The following is a 22,154-nucleotide window of genomic DNA, read 5'->3' as shown; positions in this document are numbered from 1 at the left end:
GAACATATATACATGCACATATACTTGAGGTAATGTCTCATGAGGTAAAGTACAGGTATACAAAATGAGTTGGGAACGCTATTCGATACACTACTGCTTGAATGAATGTGCAATTTCTCACGTACGATGTTGCTATAATAAAGAGTAGCCTATAAACTGGGAACGCCTAGTTGTGGTGGCTATGGGGATATAGTGGGCGAGATATATTGTATGTGTCTGTATGGCATAGACAAACAAGATGAATTTTCGTCTCTTAGTAAGACTGAATTCGCGAGATAACAGACTTATATCCCGAATGGTAATTGGGTACGGCAATGTTTATTGAGGTGTTGCACTGTCTTTTTCCTCAGATAATGTCACAGTTTTGCTAACATTCTCCGAGGTTTTCATCAAAATGAAGTTCTTTTCAAGGAAAAATAAATTTGTTTTTTCTCGTTTTTCGGCATCGTTAGTGTTTACTAAAAAAAGAACATATTGAGCACATTTGAGATTTAAAACTTACCAATTACAGTGAGCTTGATGGAAGCAGAAGTAGTCCCTACATCATTGGAGGCAGAGCACTTGTACATCCCCGCATCAGCGATGGCCAAGCTCTCAAAGTGAAGGCTGAGTGTATTAGATGTAAGCCAGTAGTGATTTAGATTATTATTAGTCAAAGGGTAACCATTGAATGACCACGAACTGTATATGATCGGGGTTCCTGTGATGCTACACTGTAACGTCTTGAGGTCACCAACAATGCCAATTTCTGTTCCATAAGGTACAGTCACATCAAGTATATCTGAAACATAAAGGTATGTAAGTTATGAATACTGTATCGTAAATTATACTAATACAAATGACATAAAACAGTCCCATAATTTATTCTGAATGCATTATATATTAGTAGAGATGTTACCAGAATTATGGACGGAGAAGTAAAAACATGGGTTTGGGGGACATACATAATTCAATATTTACCTAACACTTAAAAATACGTATCTCTTGCCTACGCTTTATTAACGCTTTACATTCATATCACAATATTAAACCTGTCCGCTCTAGATGCATATGCATAAATCTGTTGATTGTTTCTGTGTTTAATCTGTTTCGTAAATGTGCATGAACATTTGTCTGTACGGGATTATGTTTCAGAGTCTGCAGACAAATTGGACAGTTGCATTGCTATCTTATCCGCCTAAATCTTTATGGTTGTTATGATCCAGTTGTCACTACCTCGTAGGTATTACTCATAGATATCTCTTTTCAAAATAAGATTTTTCTGTTTCTTAATGCTGAGTTATATTTATACGTACCCCAATCTCATAATTTGCTTGATCAGACACATATATTTTGATCAAATAAATACAAGCATATTTACTCTTTAATTTCTTTGTAGATTCCATGTTATTCAGCATGTTTTTATCCAGAAAGTTCTTTATTGTTTTGTCATACAATATCCCTTATTACTGAATTGTTTGATAAAAGAAAAAGTAATTGCACTCTAATCTTAAGCTGTGCGAATTATACTTAGACCTGGTAAACTACATTTTTACATTTAATTTCCGAATACCGCTGTTGTCACGTATGATGTCTGCCTTTGTCCATCGAGCATCAGATTTGTATTCAACGTCATTATCGGGCGCAAAATCACTACATAGACACTTTCCCAGCTCTTATAATCTGATATATTTTAAAATTTTGAAACTGATTTTCACCATTTCTATCATAGGGTGGTATCTGCTGAATGAAATCGTCCTCTGAAGAGGTCTGCCATTCGGGGTTTTCTAGTAACACGTAATTTAAATTACCAATTTTAAGAGTAACATTACGCCAGAATGCTTGTTTTGGGGCTCAGGGTTCCAATTCAATTAATATTATAAATATTCATGTTAAATTTAACTACCAAGATGTACAAAAGACCGGAAAGTCATATGTTCTGATAAGCGCGACGAGACATCTACCAAAGACGTGAGCAACAACGTTTATATTGCGTTGAGTACATGAGTTAATGTGAACTTTTTTGCAGGAATTGTCTCAAATTACGGTTTTGCAAGTACACGAAGTCGTTCATAATTCACGCAATTTATGCGCGCGAGCACCCTGGATAATTTGCTAAACTGTAATTAAAATTTATACAGAATATCAAAAGAAAAGATTCCTTTGCAAATCAACAAGGAAATACTTATCAAATCGCATTAACATTTGAAATATAAGCCTGATGCTCCCGAATCCAGACATACTAAAAAATTAAAATACGAATTTTCTGTCTCTGCCATGTGCACAAAACGAGAAACAATCTTGCCCATTTACCTCCTCTTACCATCAGTAGGTCTCGACAGTTTCATATGAGCGAGCTACCAACAAGGATCCTTGCGTACCCGACTGGATTGCTAATAAACTGCCAGACTAGCAAGCACAGGTCTTGCAATTTGTTGCCTCAGTGTTTGAGGAGGTAAAACACCACTATAGGTTTGTCGAACATTATCAGAACTAATTTTCCATAAGGTCGGTCCTTCCAGAATTGAAAGTTGTTTAAGACAGTTTTAATTTCTACAATGTTGATGGGAAGATACCATTACCCTAATCCCCATTATTTGATGATCATATTTAAGACCGGACCGAGTTCGACATTGTATGAAGCCTGTACGTCAGTAAGACGTCCTAGATGAGACTACTAGTTAAAAACTGTATCCCCAGGTGGATAAAAGGCATGGCTGGGTGAACGACGGCGTTTGCTCAGTTCACTATAAAACCGATAAGACTCAAAAGAGATAGAAGATAGTTTTAACCCTTGAGGTTACTAACACTTACCATATGTTTTCGTAGGCGATACGCAACATTTGCCGTTGAAGTCTTACGCCAGAACAGGAGGACGATGCGGTAAGTATTTACGCAAGATTAAATGCATACCTGTCTCTTCCGACGGAGTGTCGGATACTCTTCGTCCTCTCCATCTTCCTGAGATGCCTGCCTCCAAACAGAACAGCAACGGGGAAACAAAATAAGTCATTCGTAAAGCAAATATAGTGTGATGTGGTTTTAGCGACATGGTGCGCAAACGCACATCACGACATATCAAGTAAAGAATGACAGAGTCAGTCAATGCATTCGACGTTGAATGATGAGTTACTCTGCTAACACCACTTAGAAATTAGGGCCATCGACTCACAGGCGTGTTGGTTTGCCGATTTTTCCACCAGTCGCAAAATCGCGTGTGAGGCTAGATCCAGCATCGAAGACGTCACAACGTTTCTAATGCTATGGCTCTATGGCCATAAATTAAGCAGCAAAAAGAAACAAAAACGAAGACAATGTTTAACTTGGCTATGCCCCACAATATGTCACAAAAATGTAACACAAGTATTGGTATTGGACATGAATCTGTTTTAGCTGCAATGTTCACTTTATTATAATCAGCACACCTATGGAGATAATTATCTGGTTTCGGCATACGAATGCACGGCGAACTTCAGCTACGTTTACTTGGATCAATAAAGCTATTCCCAAACATATATTCAATTTCTTTATCATACATTCCTATTGGATTCATCACATAAGGATGCTATTTCACATGCGTAGAATCTACAATATCTGCATCATGGTAGATTGTATTTGTACAGCTGAAATCAATTCTCAAATTTACACAACATTTGTTTAAATTCAAGCTTTACTTGTGTCTATAGATGCAAATGTTTCTCGTCCAGATTGTTTTATATATATGCATTCCGAAGACCGGTTATTCTAAAGTCACTACTGTGTGGGAGAGATGTAAGTAAACTGATTTGCTGATTAACAGGGCTACCACTATCAACAGTCTGATTTACCACATTTATATAGCAGAGCTGTTTCTCAGAAGTGATGATGATATAATTAAAATCTCGGATTGTCTTTTCAAGTGTATAAGGACCATAATACTTAACCCGATATGGATTCTGATGTATAGATAAGAGAGCGAGAACGTTATAGGCTGTAAAATTCTCCCGTTTTAGTTTTATTATACCTTGGTTCAACATTTGATAAGTAGAGTGAAGATTGCTAATTGTCATACATACGCCATTCACTTTAATATTTAAAATTCAACGACATCATCAAGAAGATTATCCGCTGAGTCATATGATGAAACAAGTTCCTGTTTATAAACGTCAACGGTCAACGCATGATATGTTAAAAAACGAATCAAAACGGACAAAAACGTTATGATTTTTGAACTCATTCTCTAGCAGCAAACAACAACAAATAAGCATTCTCATCTCAATCTGTTGCGGTATCAAAACAATATCGCCAAATTATATTCTTCAAAGCTGATGAAATCTTGCCAAAGCCGCTTGGCCTGCAGGGTGATTGGTAGAAGATTGAACATATTGAATGCCAAATTTATACATAACTTGTTGAAAACTTCTGCTCATAATTTTGACCTAAAATGGACAGACGCAGCCTATTATTATTCTACTTAATAGTTCAGGAACATGCTGCAGATGAAAAATAGGTTGAGTTTTCCTATCATTTGAAAAGTACACTTTCAGAAGAAGACTTTTCAGATAAATGTAAAGTTCCTGATAATAAAAGATTCTGGGAAGTTCCTCAGTCTTTTAATTAGGGTTGTCTCGGCAAAATTACAAACAAGTTTTATATAACTTTTTGGACATGCGTGGTTCATGCTAAAATCATACTGGGATTTGTTTAACCCAACAACAAATGCATTTTGTTTTCCAACACGTTACCGTGACTTCGACCTCTTAAAGACGAGAGCCTTTGGAATATCCTTTCCTTAATTATGTTGCTATTTTGCCAATCTATTACCAATCCGAAGTAACGTGCCCTTTAGTCTTGCAAGATATGCACGTTGGAATATATGAGAAAATTCTGACAATATTTTGAAAAGCTTGATTCCAATAAGTTGACATTTAGAAATACTCTTTTGAGACTGAAATGGTTTCTTACTAAAAATATGCTGTGAGCAAACTGTAATGACCACCGAAGCTTTTTGAGTCAATGAGTGGTTGCCGTCTTTACGAGCAACATCATCCAGAGTTGCTACCTTTAGCTCAACGACGTAGGTCTTGACATCAATATATGTGCAATTCATGAACTCCTCATCTAATATAAGTTTTCTTAGGTTGACATAATGTTTATAAATCGAGTAAGATGCACACCACCTATGAAATAGTTGTTCATTTTCCCTAGAAAACTCGACATAGGTCTTATTGTTCTTTTACGATTTCTAAGCCGTTGTTAATTTGTCTCAGGTAATAAACAAATCATAATGCTTAAAGACACATTCCTTAACTACATCATAATTAACACGCCAGTGAAGTGTAGACTTCACGAGATTTGACTATAAGTGCGCTTTTAATAGTAAAGTCCAGTGCTCCCTTATCCATTTCAAATTCGAAGCAATAATCTTACACAAAGAGAAATACTGATTGACTTCATTTGTTTCAAAAGGGGGTATTAACATAACATTTTGGGTAACATAAATTCCTGCACGTTAGTTTTGCGTGTGCTTCCTGCTTGCTAGTTCTAATTATGTTAATTTCAGTTTCATTTTCGTTTTCTCTTTATCACTTTGCATATCTCTGTCTACTTCTTTTGCATTTCAATTTAATTTTCATCTTTTCATCTTTGCATTTTGCCCCATTCCCCTTCTTCCTTCTTATGTTGCATTTCTCTTTCTCCTTGTATTTTCTCTTTCCGATCTTGGATATCCGTTTTTACTTTGTAAGATAAAGCTCTTTAGGTTTATATCCCTCTGGTTATTTAATTCGAATTTTCACTTTAATTTCAGAGCCAAATACAGATTTACCGGGACGACTAGTTAGTGGGGGAGAAATGTCTGCTCGGTTATCTGACGTATCAGAAGCATTGCTTGAAGGACCGAATTACCGCAATCATCCCGTCCCTATCTGCATGTGCACTAATACATCTGTCATTATAAATAATTAAAGTCATATGTCTGGCTAAAATATTTGACCTATCATTAAGTTTTTCCGCTATCGAGTCCAGCTAGAAATGACTAAGTTGGCTGGACGGCCGGTACGGCTCCGGACGGCGAAACAGTACTACATGCTGAACTCAGTATATTCCAAAAATACCCAGTGCGCTCGTTTATAAAGACTTACGGGGTAACGCATTCTCACTGGGCTGCATAACAAAGAACATTCAACCACTGAATCCAAAGTATCTGTGCGGGCGAGAGATGAAAAGAGAGGTAAAATTTGGCATGATTATGCCACCGTCACGTTTTTCAATTGACTCATCTTGCTGAAAGGATGGTTTATCAAACTGCTGCTGCAACATATGTGCATTCGTCTCACCCAAATCATTTGTTGCCAATGTGGTGAACTGCATCATCCTTCTGATTTTAGGTGGGGGATACAAACAGCGTCTCCATCAATATTCAAAACGTTATTCTACATTCAGATGTATATTTTGTTTATCGGTACTGGTTTTGCGTGCTTTAGCCCTTTTTCCCTCGCCTTTTCTTAATTTTTGCAGAACGGTCGGTCGACCACGGGTCGTTGGATCACAAATTGCACACGATGCACGGGGAAGTACAGGTACATTTGGCGCACGCCTGACTTCCCATGTTTTGCATTTCTTCCATTTACTGCATTTAGTTGATATGTTTCTAAGACAATAAAACAATGGAAACAATTGATAAATTAACAATATGTGTTAATTTGTTAAATAACACTTTTTTATAAATAGAGTGCACGAAATAAAGAAAGCATACACCACTATTTGAAGGTTAACAAGAATCTACGATAAGTGTTTAACCATGTGATCTAAACATCCGAGATAATAAAGTGATAAATTTCACAAAATATACACCAAATTCAAACAGTAATGTAAATAGTTTATGAATCAATATTAATCCAAATAATGCCATACATTTGAAAAAATGATATGACTTTCCCGCACAAAGACTTGGATTTGAAATCAGGCTTATTCTGTTCAGGCTGTGTGCTGAAGCAATGCTTTAAAACGTACAAGAACGAGCTGTGCCAAGGAGATAATGGACAAAGAGATACTGTGCTTTGGCTAAATGATATAGAGAGAAATGACGAATTGTCTTTTAGTAGCGCTGGGTTCTGGAGGGAGTAGGCTTATATTCCCAATGTTAATGTGATCGGGAATGTATTCATGGGATGAATAATGGTCTTTAATGAGATGCTGAACAACACTGTTCGTTTGTTTTATATTTCAGTGACCATCGTACAATTGCGCTCCTGTTATTGCGGTCAATGTAGCTGAGTTCTTATTCACTGGGTAAACATGGTTTCCGTGGAAAACAGTGTCTCACCTGTATATATTATCCTGTTTTCTCTTTGGATATAACTTGCTATAAACGCTTGCTACAGCTTGCAGCATATAACTTGGTTTGAAAAAATGTATGTTGTTACTTTACAGTATTTGACATAGCTAAGTATCCCAGAATTCCAAATATCTTAAACATTTACAGGTTGGTGTGCATGTTTGCGATACTCTTTAGCTAAATGTCTGTTCTGAAGCGTAATTAAATAGAAAAGTATGTAAAAAATCGCCTACTGACGTGTCCACAAAAAGCTGAATGGGGTCTAAAAATGTAATAAATTGACAAAGGATAAAGACCACACACATCTTTATCAAATTAAGAATGGAAAGGATACATTTTCATAATAATTAAAAATTATTAAATTCTGCACAGCTAATTATCTTCTGGTTGTAAAATGCGCAGGATTACCTATGTTCACGACTTAATAAAAGAGAGAAGTTGCAATACAGTTATTTTATGGTGAATCTTTCTCAGAGGTCAATAAACCGAGGAACAAAGTGATATCAAATCAAAGACATAATGCACTGTATGCGTCATTTCAAGATCGCAGAAAGTGTCGATTTCACAAATCGAACTACTTTAAATTGTCGCGAAACCCAAATAATGAATCAAAATATGGGGTACAGGTTCTGTTCTCACATCGCACCGTATGCTAAAAATAGTTAACAATCAGAATAATATTGTAATCTATCATGCAAACCTTCTGCGGTAAGATTCACAGAGTCGGTAAAAGTGCCAGCGTTGCTTGCTGCAGCGCAGGTGTATATACCACTGTCTGATTTAGACAAGGCTGATATTGTCAGGTCTGCATGTCCACTTCTGAGATACCTAGTCCAAGTGTATTTTGAGGAAATACTGAGGAGTATGCCATTACGATACCATTTTATTATTAAATCGCTTGTCCACATCACGTTGCAAGATAATGTTTTAGCTTGACCCACAGTTCCGAAATCTGGCTTATCAGACTGTATCGTGACAATTGGTTGGGCTGAAATAAAAGAATAGAAACAATGATTAATAAGATAATTATTAGTTCTAAACTGATTTGTATTGAGTCAGTAAGAATTTAATGGTATCAAAGAAAATAATCAAAACCTGAATATTGATGATAACTTGACAAGTTTAAACAGTTTTTATTTTGAAATAAAAGACCAGCTAATTCAGTAATTTTATTAATTTTATTATTCCGGAAATTGTCTTCTTCTTAGTGAATGAAACAATACATAACGATTTCAATATTTCATTCTTGATAAAATATATTAAGAATGGATTAAACAAACATTCTATCACAAAAATTGCAAAGATGTCAAATGCGAGCAATATGTGCCTTTCGCAAATCTCACCAATTTTTATCTACCCCGTCCATATCCTTAATTTATACGTTAAATATCCAAAGTACTGACCATATGGATGTGTGTGTGTGTGTGTGTGTGATTTTGATTTTTAACGTAGCTTTAACAATTTTTCAGTCATATCGCTACGATGTCTGCAGTGTGGCAGTTTTTTAGTGATGTCTAGCACTGGGGCATCATGCCGCAGACATGTGGCATGACGTCCCACCCAGTCACATTATCCTGACACCAGGCCGACCAGTCCTAACACTAACCTCTTAATGTTGAGCTCCAAGCGAGGCAGCTGTTAGTACCATTTTTGTAAGTCTTTGGTATGACTCGACCGGTGATCGAACCCACGACCTCCCGCATCCGAGGCGGACGCTCTAACCACTAGGCCACCGGAGCGGTCCCATATGGATATAATTTGGATGGCAACTTCAAACAGATTCATTAATGAGATAATGTTAAACGTCATCACCAAACCATGCATATGCTTTAAACATAAAATGTTTGCAGGTTATGGCCCTGTCGACTTATAAACAGGTTCATTAGGTAGAGTGAATCTTTCAATTTCACGTAATGGATGATTCAGTTGTACATAATTCAGAGCTCAGTTTTGTAAACTACATATAGCTTATGACGGAAATGTTTGGGCTGATTGGTTTCACATAGCTAGATCATTAATCATTTGCACGTTATTGCTAAAAACGTGAAATAATAGAGTGAAATAAATTTACACAAAGATATAAAGTATTTTTGCAAACAGATTATTATAAACTATGCATTTACCTATGAGCTGCCGAGACTTAAATTTATCACAGCATGATTACACTGCAGGCCATCGTGTGCCTGCTAGAGTCTGCACTGTTTCCTCGTAATCAAATTTAAAGTACCAGAAAGTTTCAAACGACCTACAAAGTCGAACTCATACTTTTTTGGAATTTGGACGTAAATGATTTTCAGAATAAAACAATGAGTTTAGCTCGGCAAGATTTTCTGATATAAAATAGACGGTAAGTTTTGTCATAACGTGAACTGAATTGCCCCAAACAAGTTCGAAAATGTGTGCATTAAGATATCTTTGTATAATACATCAACACACATGGAATAGGCTTGCTACCAAATACAGTGTTTCCCATGGGGTATATTGTTTTAGCCTTAGCTATATCAAAACACAGAGCACGGTTCACTCACTACCGCAAGCTAATTGGGACGGTGGTAAAAAAAAATTACAACTAGGCATGGTATTTGAGTTGCAGAAAAATGTTATTTATTACTATCTGTTCTAAGTGCTAGAATCGTTTTATATACTGAATGTTTTGGAATGTATTTTACATTTCTGAAAAGGTTAATTTTATATCAGATATAGTCTGTGTCCAGTTAACCATTGTTTTATAACTTAACAGACTAGCTGGATTAAAGTACTTGTTGAATGTATGAAATGATGAGTGTTGGGTTTTTATAATACAATGTGAATATTATTGCCATTGAAAAATCCAGGTATGAACATGGTTCATATAATGATAATTGGTATGGTCATTGTCATGAAATAATTTATAATAAGTCAATTCATGTTCGCGTAAGCGTTATGTATATCATAATATTAATTAATAGCTGAGCCTCGTGTATTACATTACTTAGACATTTATAATTAGCTGTTCCCAGGTGTTCATTGAACTTAGAGTCTTTTGTTAACCACATAATGTGGGCAAGGGTTACACGGATGTGATTAGTTAGCTCAATGTAATGGGCAAAAGGTTTATGACTAATGCGTCAGCCAGATAAAGAGGTCCTGTACGAATCCTTCAGCATAATTGGTTAGCGGACCATGCGAGGTAGTCTTTTCTCCATTTAGCTCGAGTTATGGGACCCGAAATATCTCGCGATCATCATCGGAATGGTAAGAGATAAATAGCATCAGAAATTCCATTCCTATATTGAATGTGACTCATACATTAACCAAAGTAACCAACTTATTCGTACAGCAATATATAAATCATACTTGTTGACAATTCCGTACAGGAACCATATATGTTGATTAATTCAATTCAGTGAGAATACTTGTGATTAAAGTGCATACATATATAAATCTGTAGATAAGGCCATAACTTAAGTTATATTTGTTTTATACCCTATTCATGTGGACATAAGAAGTTATTTGTGATTCATTTGTTGGAATTCCCTGCTTTGGTCGGTTTCCATTTGGGGAACATCATTTTCTTTTTTACATTATTAGAGGTTATACACATCATTTTTGTATCTATTGTGGGACTTTATTCACATGAGTAAGGTGTCGGTTTCATTTATCGTACATTTCCGTCAAAATACACATCTCAGTAATGGAATCGTATTACGTCTTTTCTCTAGATACTCTTCTATCCTGCTTTCATCCTGCTATACTGATAAATATCATGCAATCAAGTGCAGTGAAAATGGCATCCTTTGCAGTGACAACAGATTTTACCTTCAGAATAGTTCTGTATAATCTTGTACTTGATATGAAAGAAGGATTTTGTTACTTTACTCGTCACCTAACAATCCAACATAACATTCCATCCGACTTGGAATTACGATGTCAATATTGGGAAATTATACGCACGAAAATCCTTGAGTACATCAAACATTGATGATCATTGATGTGCCAAATGCATATCTGTGTACTTTCGTTGGCGCATTTATATATCTGGGTATTTTTAGACAATCTCTTACTAATGTAAGCAAGAAGAATGTAAATGTTTCACTAATGTCATCTTCAAGTTCAGGAATTTATCTTGAAGTGCTGGATAATATATATATATCAAGACTGTTTTTCAAACCTGTGGAACACCTAGCCGAAAAAAACAAACAACAGTCATCCTCCACGTCGGTTAAGGCGGTCAGAAAATATTAAGGTAGACTAGTAATCAACGGCTAATTACACAATGAGAACCCCACCTAATGAACTGGTAAGTCATGTTCACTTTCAATATGGTTAATGACGGACATATGCACTAAAATTGAAATGTTAGGAGATGTAGGCTCAGAGATCAAGCTTGACATGGAAATACTGTCTCATTACTTACATTTGACAGTAAGTTGCGCACCGAGTGCTTTTTCACTGACATGGTTTGAAGCTATACAAATATATGTACCACTGCTGTCGATAGTTAAGATGGAAATATGAAGATCAGCCCTTGCTCCAGTATTCCAACTATACCGAGAACCTTTCGACAGCAAGTTTCTATTCAATGACCACTGAACTGTAGTAATAGGTCTCCCACTAATAGCGCAAGGTATGGTTATACCCTGTCCCAATATCCCATCTGTTACACTGTTAACGTTTATAGAAAGCTCATCTGAAAGAACAATATATATATATATATATATATATATATATATATATATATATATATATATATATATATATATATAGTGTGTGTGTGTGTGTGTGTGTGTGTGTGTGTGTGTGTGTATGTATGTATGTATGTATGTGTTTGTGTGCGTGTGTGTGTGTACGGTGGAGAGCTCGACGTTTTTGTCTGAAAACTTGTTATTCTTTCAGTACCAGTGACCTAGTCCTTTAATCTGAGTTGGTGATTTCAAGTTAGTATGCAGAGACCATTCTTCGTTTTTCAGTAACAGTGACCTCAACCTTTAAATTTTTAACCATGACCTTTAAAGGGTTGCTTGTTATCCCATGTGTAATCAACCCACAAAGTTTGATAACTGTAGACAGTGAACATTTAAAGTCATTTGATAGAAACCACGTTTTATTTGTCATTCAATCCAAGTTAATTGCCCATTAAATTGTGTATTCCGAGATCAATATATTTCTGCATTATCCCATGTACAGTCCATTCACAGAGTTTGGTATCTGTATATGGCAAAGAACTCAAGCTATCATGATGCAGCCATGACTTTTTTCTTCAAACTGTGACCTAGACCTTTGACCTTTTGACACAGAAATTGATAGGATTCTTTCTTACCACAAGCGCGTCATAGAGAAAGCTTGGCATCTGAAGGTAGTAGGCAACTCGAGTTACAGTGTATAAACATACTTGATAACAGATAAAAGGATGGACAATTTCTTAAGAGAAAATACGATATTTAAAGACGATATAAATATGTTTGTGGTCATGAGCTGTATACGGAAACATATCTTATGCCTGTATGATGTGAAAGTAGGTCACGGTGACCTTTATTATACATTGGTTTTTCTAATAAAGATTTATACCTATACAACCTAATATCTCAATGAATCATGCATGCGGAAATTCAAATGATGAAGTCAGTGTAGGATACCATCACCTACTTTTGTGACATAGCCGTAGGGCTCACTAAAATGCATTCTGTCTGCATGATTCCAAATATAACAGTATACTTCAAGGATATAATCATGAGCGAAATGCAAAAGCTAAACATAGTATAATTGAAATCGGAGAGACCTTTCGTTGTAAGTGTGTAATATACCAGTAGAAATGCATGCATTCAGTTAGTTTGATGAATCTAGCATGATCAAAACTTGAGCAATAATCTTTAAACACGAAACTAATCCCCAGCGAAGCAAGAAAGTATGAGTCACAATGACCCACATTTGTTACAAAAACTTAGCAATCATTAAGATATGTCTCCTCACAATGTTTCGTGATTTAAGATATAACAGTATATTGATACTGTGGAGTACAAAAATGAGATAAACACAGAAGCATAACCATGATTATACCAATAAGGTACATTTATGCAAAATTTTAGCCCTTTAGGACACTTCGTAGATTTAGTTGCCAATAAACCACTCCAAACTGCTGTATGTGTCCTAGGAAGTAGCAGTGTTTTAGTTACAGTGTATATATCTGGTTTTATATGTGCAGACGTCACGGGAATGACAGGAATCTGTATGTTAGATCTGCTCACTTCAAAGAGGTGATCTAAAATGATTCTTAATGTGTACATCTCACCTAGAAATAAATTTTCTTAATCAATTGTGGACAGTGCCTAAAACACTTTGCAATATACAGCTTTGACGCTATTTATGATATAATTAACCAAGTGATTGAAATTAAAATTAATGACAATGCAATTAGTAGATCCGATACATACTCGGGCTCTGCTGACCTTGAAATTCGTTAAGGAAATTACTTCTCATTTTATCTTTCTAAGAGTTGATGTAATTTGGAAAATATTATTACTACAAAAAAATCTCCAAAACACAAATATTCAATGCTCTACTGATAATAAAGTAACTGAATATGGAATAACTAAATACAGAACTCTGTAGAAGATGACATGAACACCTCAGTTGGTTTAGACTGATAATAAATATATAATACAGTTAAACAGTTATGGGAGTTGTATTTATTGAGCATACTTAAAAGGACATATCTTTCACACCCACAGCATAACTCACCTTACACTGTCAAAACTAAAGTATCTTGCTCTCTGACACCGGCAGTGTTTTCTGCCAAACATTTGTACGTGCCAGCATCCGCTTCTGTGACACTTTTCACTGTGAGATCAGCTCGTCCAGAAAGCTGGTCGTAAGTCCAGAAGTATTTGGTCCCAACAGTTATGTAGGTGTCTTCATGTGACCAAGTCACAAATGATACTGATGACCCTAAAACGTTACATTCTATGGACTTGTCCTGGCCGGCAGTTGCATACGTGTCAGTATGTGGGATGTTTACACTTAAGACAGCTGTAAGTATTAAACATAAAAGTAAACGTTGAAGGGATAAGAATTCAGGTACTCACCTTGAAATATGGCGTATAAATCTCCAGCAGTTGATTTCGGACTGAATAGAGTTTCTCTTTAATTGAAAAGATATTATGTCAAGAATAATGGCAATATTTTGATTCAAAATCCATTCTACTACTGGTAAACGTTTTAGTTTTGATCAGTCCATACATGCACTTCTCTCACAGCTCGATGATTACGAAAGGGACAACAGGCCGTTCCAAATTTTAATAACTTACTACTTGTTTTCAAAAACTCAGTTAACATGTTACAGAAAATAACATTTCACACAATAAATAGATGTTTTGCGTTATAAACTTTTATATCTCGATAATAGCAGTTCAATTAAGAGTTCGATTTTTAATGCAAAACTACTTGGTACGTACCAAACTAGACAAAGGGATTTTAGTGATTTCACAACCCTGACAAGTGTCATTTTAGAAACAGTTAATTTTACTTATGTCCATGAAATGATGTATCTTATTTTTATCTGACTTGCACAAACGTTAACACAAAACGTAATAGTTTAAACATTGAAGCAAATGCAATATCCGTCACAAACTTGCTGCATTCGTCTCATCATGCCAACAAAGATGAGATAAAAACATTAACAGAAAACTTCAAGGTTCATGTTACCTCACATGCAAAGCTGAGTTCATGAATAAAATCAACCACAGCACAAATATTAAGTTAAAATTCGATTGAAACTAATCTTCGTTCACATAAGCTACATAACACATTCGCAATATATCGAAAATTATGAAGTTCAAGTATTTCTCAGAATAATCATATGCAATACTATCTTCAGTATATAAGCTCTGAATTATTCCTTAAAAACTTCATGGAAGGGAGTCTTATAAAACATCCTTCCATATTTATTTGCTAACAATGGAGGAGTAAAGGAAGTATAAAAAATGCTTATATGTATCACAATTTAATTTACAAGTTCTTTTTTTACTGCAACCTTTCAATGGATACTGGAACAGATGTAGTTAATTTTAAAAATTGTTATAATATAAGAAGCGTAAAAATCTTAAACGTTTACTGCTGTGCAGATCAAAAGGTTGCTTCCGAATTTGACAATTTTAAGTCGTCCAAGTTGACATGCAAGAGAATGGATTACATGAGGACAACGATAGACATTTGAGCGCTGCCACGTAGCTTACATGTAGCTCTCTTATTATAACATGAAGGGTTCATACCATTCAGTTATTGTATGCCCCATACCATGGTATAACAAGAATTACAAATTTGCTAACTGTGAACAAATTGTATAAAGGTGGTAGTTGAGGCAGGTGCAAACTAAACGCCAGGCAATATATAGTAATAATTGTAGTGCATGTAAACTAAATTTGGTTTATTTTAATGAAATGATTGGACTACATTCTAGCATAAAATAATGTTTTAACACAGAAATACAGATATAATACCATGATTAGTATTGGGTTTGTTCATCACATATCGCAATACATTTGATCGACCATTTAAAGAATAATGGTTATTCAACAAAATTGTCAAGTACACTGTAACTACTATTTAATAAGCGTTGATTGTAAGGTTTTTATTCATTATATGCTATTGATAATATTTTTCTACAGTTGACCGAACTCGGTTTTGGATTTGTAAAGATCATGTTTATCACAATCTGAGTCTAAATCATTGGAAATTCCCCATCAAATGCCCGGCCTACCTGTTGTTTACCACATTTTATATTATTAGTAACATACCGTCTAGTTATAATTTAGATTTTATCTTGTAATCATTTGAAACGTTCCATTAGGTAATACCTTTTCTTAGAAATTGATACTATTACCTGAGGTCACGTAGAGGACTCTATAATCTTGTTAATCTAGATATTATTCATTCGTACTGTAAGAACTAAACAGAATAAGTTGTATTAATTGTTGCGTCTAGCATTTAAAGTGAAATGGAATTCATTTATTCAAATTATTTAATTCAAACAAATTTTCTCTGGAGAGACAAAGTGCTCCAAAATATCATTCCTGGAAATAGACTTGGATTTATAGTGAAATTCAAATAAGAATATATTTTTGCATTTTATTATTTTGATTTGACAAAAGCTTGCTGGCACAGCACATACGAAACCTTCAACGATTTATCTTGGAATACCAATAACATTTGTTAAGAACATTAATCATTAAGACATGTGTTTTTAAATTATACAATTATTTGGAATTTAATTTGCAATACCTTATGATCGTTTTACATTATTCACTTTATATTGTAAGGGAATCAATTTTATTGTTGAATTTTACAAAACATGCTGATTATTTGCTTTTGCTTAACATATATCATAGCATCGTACTAACATTAAAATGAGAATTAAAACTTTTTTCTATCTTTCTTTTAATTTTGGTCGCTTGATCCATGGAGGTACCATATTTCTCGAACCATGATATAAAGAAGGACATGAGCATGAGGAATTGGAGATCAAGACAGTTAGTAAGCCCCACAAATTTGCTGCAACATTTGTGAAACAAGTATTCGCCAATTGTTGAACAGGAAAAGGAAATATATGCATTTTGCAGTGACAGCCACTTGGAGATAGCCAACATATCATATCAGCAATTGTTACTTCAGCATGGTACCTCCAGCTGGAAAAGGTGTGTCAAAGAAGAAACAGTATGCTGTGCATTATCCAAACATTCCATTAGCTATACGCCCAGTACCCCTCGGTTAAGGACTGCGGGTTCCTGATCCACGAGAATCATTCTCACTAGAGTCAGACGAGGAAGAGGAAAAGGATGAAACTTCTAGTTACGAACCATCAATGACACATTACCCATAGTTTCTTCATCTTCCTCCTCTGAACGACAACACCTAACACAAGGTGAACTGAATAAATTTGTCAAGGCCATGGACAAAACACAAGCAGCTTTCAATTACCTCGGTGGAAATTTTCCAAGGTTAAGTGAAGCTAACCTACCAAATGGTGTCTTTGTTGGTCCTCCGATTCGTGAACTTCTTGAAGATAATGCATTTGACTGTGAACTGCGTGGCAAGGAAAAAATGGCATGGAAAACCTTCCAGTTAGTGGCAAAAATATTCTTGGAAACTTCAAAGCAGACAACTTAAGGGCGTTGTGGAAAACCTCCTCAGGGCATACTAAAGCCTTGGTTCAAATACTAAAGATACATTGTTTGAAATCTCATCTCGATTGTTTTCTACCAAACTGCATAGCAGTGGGCGACGAGCATTTGGAGCGATTTCACCAGGACATTGAAACACAATCAGGGCAAATGGAGCCCATCAACGCTTGCAGACTATTGCTGAACAGTGACAAGAGATGCTTCATTTAATGAATATTAGCGACAAGTCAAGAAGCGGCAAGCACACACTGAATAAGGACTAAACTATGTACTTATATACACATAATAGTTCTTTGCCATTTGTTTCATACTATAGTTTATTTACATAACCCTTTTGCTTGTTTTAAAAGTGTTAGATAAACAGGACATGTGGAATATTATCATGTAAAGCAACCATTAACTTATGAAATGACCTAGGTTTACAATTTATGATTAAAACTCTACAAACTACAGAATATACATTAACATAAAATGTAAAACTTAAATATCTTGGAAACAGTAGCTAATCAGTTGTTTTAATCGTCATTTTTGAATATAGCACATTTTGTCTCTGAAGCAGTCGACTTCGATTTGCTTTTTGTTTTTTATTTGACCAGTGTAATACAAGACAGAAAAACTCACTTTCCGATACATTAATTGTCATATTTGCATAAATTAGTCCATCAAAGAATTTGCGACTAGTCTCCAGGTGTTCATTCTAGGTGTCGTTATAGATTGTGACGTCATCGATGTAAGCATCGCATTTATCTAGACCAGATGTAAATGTTTTCATTAAACATTGACAATTTCAAGGAGAACCTGTCATCCTAAACGGTGTCAATTTATATTTATAAATTTTTTCTGGAGTCGTGAATGCTGAATTTTCGTTTGCCCGTCATTGGAATTTGCCAAATTCCTTTTAAAACATAAGACTTGGGGCTAATTGGCATCAACTTCAATATTTTTGATGCAGTCAGCGATTCTTGAAATGCATCTGTTTTAGGCACACTAGTCACTTTTCTGTCGTCGGTGCACATATGGAAAATATTATCTGGTTTTGGCGCAAGAATACATTGAAAAATTGATATCATTCTCTAGTAAATACTGAATTTAGTTTCGTAAACATTCCATTTTGAGAGGATTCGTCCTGCAAGGATGCTTATTAGCATGTGTGAAATACACCATTTCAATATCATTGTAGATTGTTTTGTTCTTGTTAGAACATCTGGAACCAAAAGCGCACATTTAAATAATAGTTCTTTTAGTTTACTCTATTGTTCTGACGATAGACGTGAATGTTTCTGGTCTAGATTATTCAGTATGTCCGAATTACAAAGACTGATTACTCTAAAGTCACTACAGTCCTATTTCATTCAATAGCTTAACTCCTCACAGTGTGGGACAGGTGCTAAACTGACTGCATGATTAATAGGGCTACCTCTATCAACATGCTCCTTTAACGTATTTATATGGCAAACCTGCAAACCAAGTTTAAAAATGGTTCAAGGACAGTATGTCCAAAATTAAATAAAACCGAATGATTCATTGACTGATTCTCAAAGTGCAAACAATTGTAAATACATATCTTCGTACCAGTTTGTTCCGGTATCAAAGCAATATGATTGAATCATATACAAAAAAGTCATGAAATCTTTCTAAAGCCCCTTGACGTTCAGGGTGATTGGCTGAAGAATTAATTACTAAATTCTTAAATCATTCATAGCTTGCTGAGCATTTTCAGACATAAAATGTAACCCCTGATCGGACTGGACAGATTTAGTTACGTCAAATTATGAAGAAAAAAAAAGCTTTTTTTTTTCTTCTCCAATGTGTTTGCTGTTGTTGGAGTTTTAATATTGATCAAAGTATTTGTCTTTTGAAATCTTGTGTAGGCAAACATTATGGTCAGCAGGTCTTGCTTGCCTTACTTGGTCTTATGTAAGGGACCTACACGGTCTACAATTAATCTGCTAAATAGCTTTTCAAATGCAGGAATAGATTGCAGAGGTGTCTTGGATATCTTTCTGAATAGGTTTTCCTATGACTTAACATGTGTAACAGGAACTTCAATATAAAGAAACATTGATTGTATTCCCCAGCCAATACTAATAATTCAAGATATTGTGATTGTTGTATTGATCATTAAATGACCAGCCAAAAGAGTAGACCACACATATCATGTTTATAGAACCTATGAACAACACTTGTATTGCTAGCTGACCACTCTTCACCAGCAGGTACCTCAGGTGGTCTGTATTTCCTCATAAGGTCTCCATTTTTAGCACAATAAAAAGCAGGTACTTTTGTCGCTTTGCTAGCAGCCCTCTAAGACAAACAGAAGATTTCAGGATCGTGATCCTATTAGACAATGCATGATTGTAGTTTGTCAGCCTGATTAGAATAAAGAAAAGTAGCAGTTAAAAAGAGGATCACTTTGTATCAATACCACTCGATTGATCCATAACAAGAGCATAGGTGAACTCATCAAAAGACTGACCAAAACATGTCAGCTAACGGAATAATAGCCTGATCAATATCGGAAGAGCTGTTTTGGCCATAGCTCTAGAAACTTCGCAAGCAGGGTATACATCAGAAATTTCTTTTTCAACAGGATCACGTTTCTGATCTAGACAAGGCGTTTCAGTTACAACTGGATTAGCCACACTCTTATATCCACCTAGGTCATTGCCAAGTAATACATTGATACACTCGATGGATACAGACGTCAATATTCGGATTATCACGGATCCTAAGGCTAAGTCTGACTCTGAATTTGAGAAATGGAGATGAATATTAACAAAGCTGCAATCAACTTCATGAGTAAGACCACCTTCATGAGAGGAAGTTTTTCTCAGAAAACGGTAATACATGATAACAAATGACTCTTAGAAACTATTTGCCAGATGCAAATGTAATAGTAAAAGACTTGCCAGAATTACCAATAAGTGATATAGAAAATTTCGAGATAAATGGTTCATAACTGTCTACAATAAAATCAGACTGCTCTTTTTAACCTGCATATGTATTGCTATCAATATATCATCATGACCTGACCCTCTTAGACATAAGGCATTCGGAATAGCTCTCTATTGCTTCAGTTGTTACATTTTCAATCTGTAACAATCTGTAGCCCTTTCTTCATATAGTATTTACAAGTAAACAGCGATAAGGGTGTGTGATCAATCTTATCAGAAACTTGATTCCTAATAGTTATGTCAGATTCAGATTTGGAAGTGCTTGCATGAGAATGAGATTTTTTTTCTCTACCAAAAACCGCTGTACGGAAGACTTATTGAGACATGAACGTTGTGCGTCAAGAGTTATCGTCAACTGTATGAGCAAAATTTTCTTTTTCGACCTTTTGTTTATCAACGTCACTATTGACACAATTCTTCTTGGCTGAGCACAATCTATCTAATATCCTTTTCTCTTCCAAATTCGACATGGGTCTGTCCAGAATTGTTTTACAGTTCCTAAACATTTGTCAATATGCCCGAGGTACCAACTCATAAACCTTCAAGACACCTGTCTTAATTCCATCGTAATCACCACATTGTTTTACTGACAGTGAAGTGTTGGTATCCCGGTCTCTGCAAATAACAACACTTTATGTTAACAGAGTTAACTGCTTCCATTGAAATTTCAGCTTTTCCGCAATAAGTTCAAAATGACAAAACACTTATCTACTTCTCCTTCTTTAAAAGGGGTTACTAACCTAATAGATCTGGTAAAACCTGAACGTTTGTGTAAAGTGAGGGAGTGCTCTCCACTTGCCAACGTTAATTCTTTTAATTTAAATCGCATTCCCCTTTCTTTTTTTCTTTTTTTCTCTCGGCCTCTCCATCTGTTCGTTTCACTTGCATTTGTTATTTTCTGTTTCTTTCCATTTCCCTCTTTTCTCTGGCTTAAGAGATATTTGCATTTGACTATCTTCTTTTTATCCCCTAATCTCTTTCTCCAACCCCATTTACATTTCTTTCTCTCTTTCCAATTTTTCCGACTGCATTTGGTTCGCTTTTTGAAGCTGAAACTTTCTTAACATTTTTATCTTTTGTTTTCATAGCAGCTCTATTACTTTTATTTCAGAGCCAGGAAGAGACTTATTAATCAAACCTGAAACACTTTAATATACAAATTTATTTTCTACCAAATATGAAACCAAAATATTTGTTCGCCTTAGAAAGATCATATTTCCGGGTAAGCTGGAGCAATAAATCATGTTTGGAGGACTGACTGACTCTAACCGTTCCTGAAGAGGATTTAAAATAAATTTCACCACTTTGGATGACACTGTAGAGGCTTCATGGTTTGAGTATTAATTTCTCAAATATGTGACATTACAATGCATGGAAATACGAAAATTCAGAGCAAAGTGAATTTAAATTTTATAAACAAATTGAAGTTTTCTTAAATATTTCAGAGAAATTTGTATCCAAGACGAGAGCTCCACATTTCATACGACTCTAGCGCCAGTAACGGAAAAGAGTCAAAACCAAACTTCAACGAGCAAAAATTCAAATGTATGAAGTTTCAATTGATTTTAAGTGGTGTTCCAATCAAATTTTCAATATTGCATGTGTTCATGTAGTCTAAAACGTGTTAATATGCCAATGGCTTCGAGAGAAGAGATGTGTCAATGATGTGTTGGTTCAAGGAAAAGTATAAGAAAGTTTAAACGCACTGGCAGTGCTAAAATGTATAATCTTCTGAGCTTTACCAGTTTT

General features: G+C 35.3%; 1 protein-coding gene across 1 annotated transcript in view; it reads right to left on the bottom strand.

Moving 5' to 3' along the window:
• Positions 1–22,154, bottom strand: part of LOC149793334 (contactin-3-like) — a 112,788-nt gene that overhangs the window by 41,486 nt on the left and 49,148 nt on the right. The window contains exons 3-6 of the mRNA XM_089966357.1: positions 14,015–14,302; positions 11,694–11,966; positions 7,998–8,285; positions 503–781 (exon numbers count right to left, since the gene is read on the bottom strand). Of these exons, the coding sequence (XP_089822483.1) occupies positions 503–781; positions 7,998–8,205 (487 nt within the window). The 5' untranslated portion in view covers positions 8,206–8,285; positions 11,694–11,966; positions 14,015–14,302. The remainder of the gene's footprint in view (positions 1–502; positions 782–7,997; positions 8,286–11,693; positions 11,967–14,014; positions 14,303–22,154) is intronic.

The sequence above is a fragment of the Sinohyriopsis cumingii genome, chromosome 8 (genome assembly GCF_028554795.1).
Source record: "Sinohyriopsis cumingii isolate HCF-2022 chromosome 8, ASM2855479v2, whole genome shotgun sequence".
In the NCBI taxonomy this organism is placed as follows: domain Eukaryota; kingdom Metazoa; phylum Mollusca; class Bivalvia; order Unionida; family Unionidae; genus Sinohyriopsis; species Sinohyriopsis cumingii.
The sequence above is the reverse complement of the archived record's forward strand: the minus strand, read 5'-3'. Positions and strand labels throughout refer to the sequence as shown.